The sequence below is a fragment of the Oncorhynchus tshawytscha genome, linkage group LG16 (genome assembly GCF_018296145.1).
Source record: "Oncorhynchus tshawytscha isolate Ot180627B linkage group LG16, Otsh_v2.0, whole genome shotgun sequence".
NCBI lineage: Eukaryota > Metazoa > Chordata > Actinopteri > Salmoniformes > Salmonidae > Oncorhynchus > Oncorhynchus tshawytscha.
In genome coordinates this window covers 42,285,076-42,287,267 of record NC_056444.1, presented here as the reverse complement: position 1 = coordinate 42,287,267, position 2,192 = coordinate 42,285,076, and the positions used below count along the sequence as shown (strand labels likewise).

General features: G+C 38.2%; 1 protein-coding gene across 1 annotated transcript; it reads right to left on the bottom strand.

The window, feature by feature from the left end:
• Positions 1-284: 284 nt before the first annotated feature.
• LOC112216573 lies at positions 285-1,792 on the bottom strand. The gene is made up of 4 exons (XM_024376558.2): positions 1,480-1,792; positions 1,227-1,331; positions 975-1,076; positions 285-646 (listed from the first exon to the last, which is right to left on the bottom strand). The coding sequence occupies exons 1-4, from the start codon at positions 1,672-1,674 to the stop codon at positions 563-565; spliced, it is 486 nt and encodes a 161-aa protein (XP_024232326.1). The 5' UTR covers positions 1,675-1,792; the 3' UTR covers positions 285-562.
• Positions 1,793-2,192: the final 400 nt, after the last annotated feature.

Sequence of the window (2,192 nt, the reverse complement as noted above, 5' to 3'; positions counted from 1 at the left end):
ATATTAAACAAATCTTGTCTGTGCTACATTGTTCAGTTCGTAACACCCTATGGACGATAGACACACTTCTTCCACCGGTATAAACATTAACGAGACTCAAAAACATATATTGCTCAGGCCTAAGGAATCACAAGTCCATGCTTAAACAGGCTATCAACCAACTGTCATGACTGTTTTTCTTGGCCTTCCTATAGAGAAATGGGAGACGCTGTAACATCTAGAGGAATTTCCCCTATCATGTCTACCTATGTGCTATTTGGAAGAGAGAACACCAACGACTTGAATACATTTTTTCTGAATACAACTTTATTGAACATAAATGTACCACATTCAACTGGGATATTGCAGAGGTAGAGGAAACACGTACGTAGCATACATGAAGTGAACACTTGGAGCTCAAGCCTAAGCGTGTTTAAAGTAATTAGAAATAGTATGAAGGTGAATACAGAATAATGAAAACAGAATACAGACAAAATGAGGCTCTCTTTCCAGACTAAATCCAGATGTATTGTGCAATAGCATTATTTCGTCATGGCACAGAACTAACATGGCCCCTTTCACTTTAAGATTTTGAAGCCAGGAGAGTAGGGGCTCCACTGTGGTAACTCATTGTGTTACAGTGTTCTACTCTTGTTGTCATCATATCCTGAAATTCACAAGGGGAAATAAACAGGTTAATATTCTGCTTTAATAACATTCACAATATATATTTGTCTTCAAAATCAACTTTTACTCAATAATGTGATGGAACAAATCCCTGCAATTACTGTCCGTTTCTGAATTAGATAAGATGATAGTTCACCTCGTGATATTGTCCTTAATATTTATAGGAACTAGTTTATAGACAATTCTATCATTTTCTTCATGAAAATTCTAACATTTTCTTCATAATCATATTTAGTTATAGAATTTGACTGGTGATTGATTGAAACAGTTTAGTGTCGGGGGAAGGGACAACTAGCGATCCAACAAACCTCTGTAAGTGCTGGTTTATGGACACAGTGGATATACGGTTTTGGATCCTTCTCAATCTCTCCAGCAAAGGTTTTGTAGCAGACTGAACAGTCTATCAATGGCTGTAGAAATACACACAATATGACAGCATTATATGTACATTACAATTCCATGCTGTAGACTTAGATGTGTATAACTTATGGGATTTTATGAAAGCCGTAAGGTTATTGATGATTCAGCTCAACTGTGCTCAGACAGTTCCAGGTACTCACTCGGTCATTCCTGAACTTGCATTGCGTGGAGTCAACCGTTCCCTTTGGGCACTTGGTGGCTTTCAGGTAGAAGCTGTGATAAATGTAGCTCACATCAAATCCAGACTAGAGGAAGAAAATGTATATCATTGAGTAGACTAAACAACCATAAACATTTACCAGGTCTATACAAAACGCAGTCTTGCCACAGTCCTCAGAAAAACAACCTCCCGGCAATAGAAACCTCAATGGTTTTCGGCACAAGGTTTTTTACCTCTATGTCGGACTTCAGGAGACTCTTGAAGAAGAGAAAATGGTGTTTGACTCCAGCGTGAGAGTTGAGTTGTTGCAGAGCCAGATCCACTCCTTTCCTGTAGTTATCAGGGAGTTTATTATAAGCCTCCTGAGCCTCAGTAGAAGACAGCAGGACTCCAGCACTAACCAACAACAGCAGTAGTAGAGCAGCCATATTCCTCCCAGTGTGTGCGGAGCAGCCTGACTGAGGTTATTGTTCTGTGTGAAGACCACCCACTCCACTTCAGGGAGGAACACTAACTCAGACAAACAAAAGGGAAAGAGCCTCGAATGTGTTTTTGGAGATTGAGCAAGCAAGGATAATGTGCAGGCCTAGTCATGCGCTGTTTTTGACCTAGTTACAAGAAGGAAGTTGGTTTCAACATGGGAATCTGGAAGTTTCAATTTCTATATTTCAACACAAATAGTTTTGTATTAGCCACAGCATACATGAAGTGAACATGTATATGCATCGTAAAAGGTATTTTCTGTATGATCCTGTAACTTTTAACTGTACTCATCTTGTTATGAATAATATATGTTGGTTGAATTGTTAAAGAACACTACAGCAGTGATGTTTAATCGAAATAGGTCTTTATTTATTGGTCATCAATATTTTAACTATTTACACTACCGGTCAAAAGTTTTAGAACACCCACTCATTCAAGTTTTATTTGTATTTTTTTAAAACTA

What these genes read in the sequence shown, in the direction of transcription:
- LOC112216573 (XM_024376558.2), bottom strand. Translation starts at nt 1,674, where the DNA reads ATGGCTGCTCTACTACTGCTGTTGTTGGTTAGTGCTGGAGTCCTGCTG. An exon ending in TCCTGAAGTCCGACATAGAG is followed by an intron (nt 1,332 to 1,479) that starts GTAAAAAACCTT and finishes TTCTTCCTCTAG; the next exon opens with TCTGGATTTGATGTGAGCTA. An exon ending in ATAAACCAGCACTTACAGAG is followed by an intron (nt 647 to 974) that starts GTTTGTTGGATC and finishes TGTGAATTTCAG; the next exon opens with GATATGATGACAACAAGAGT.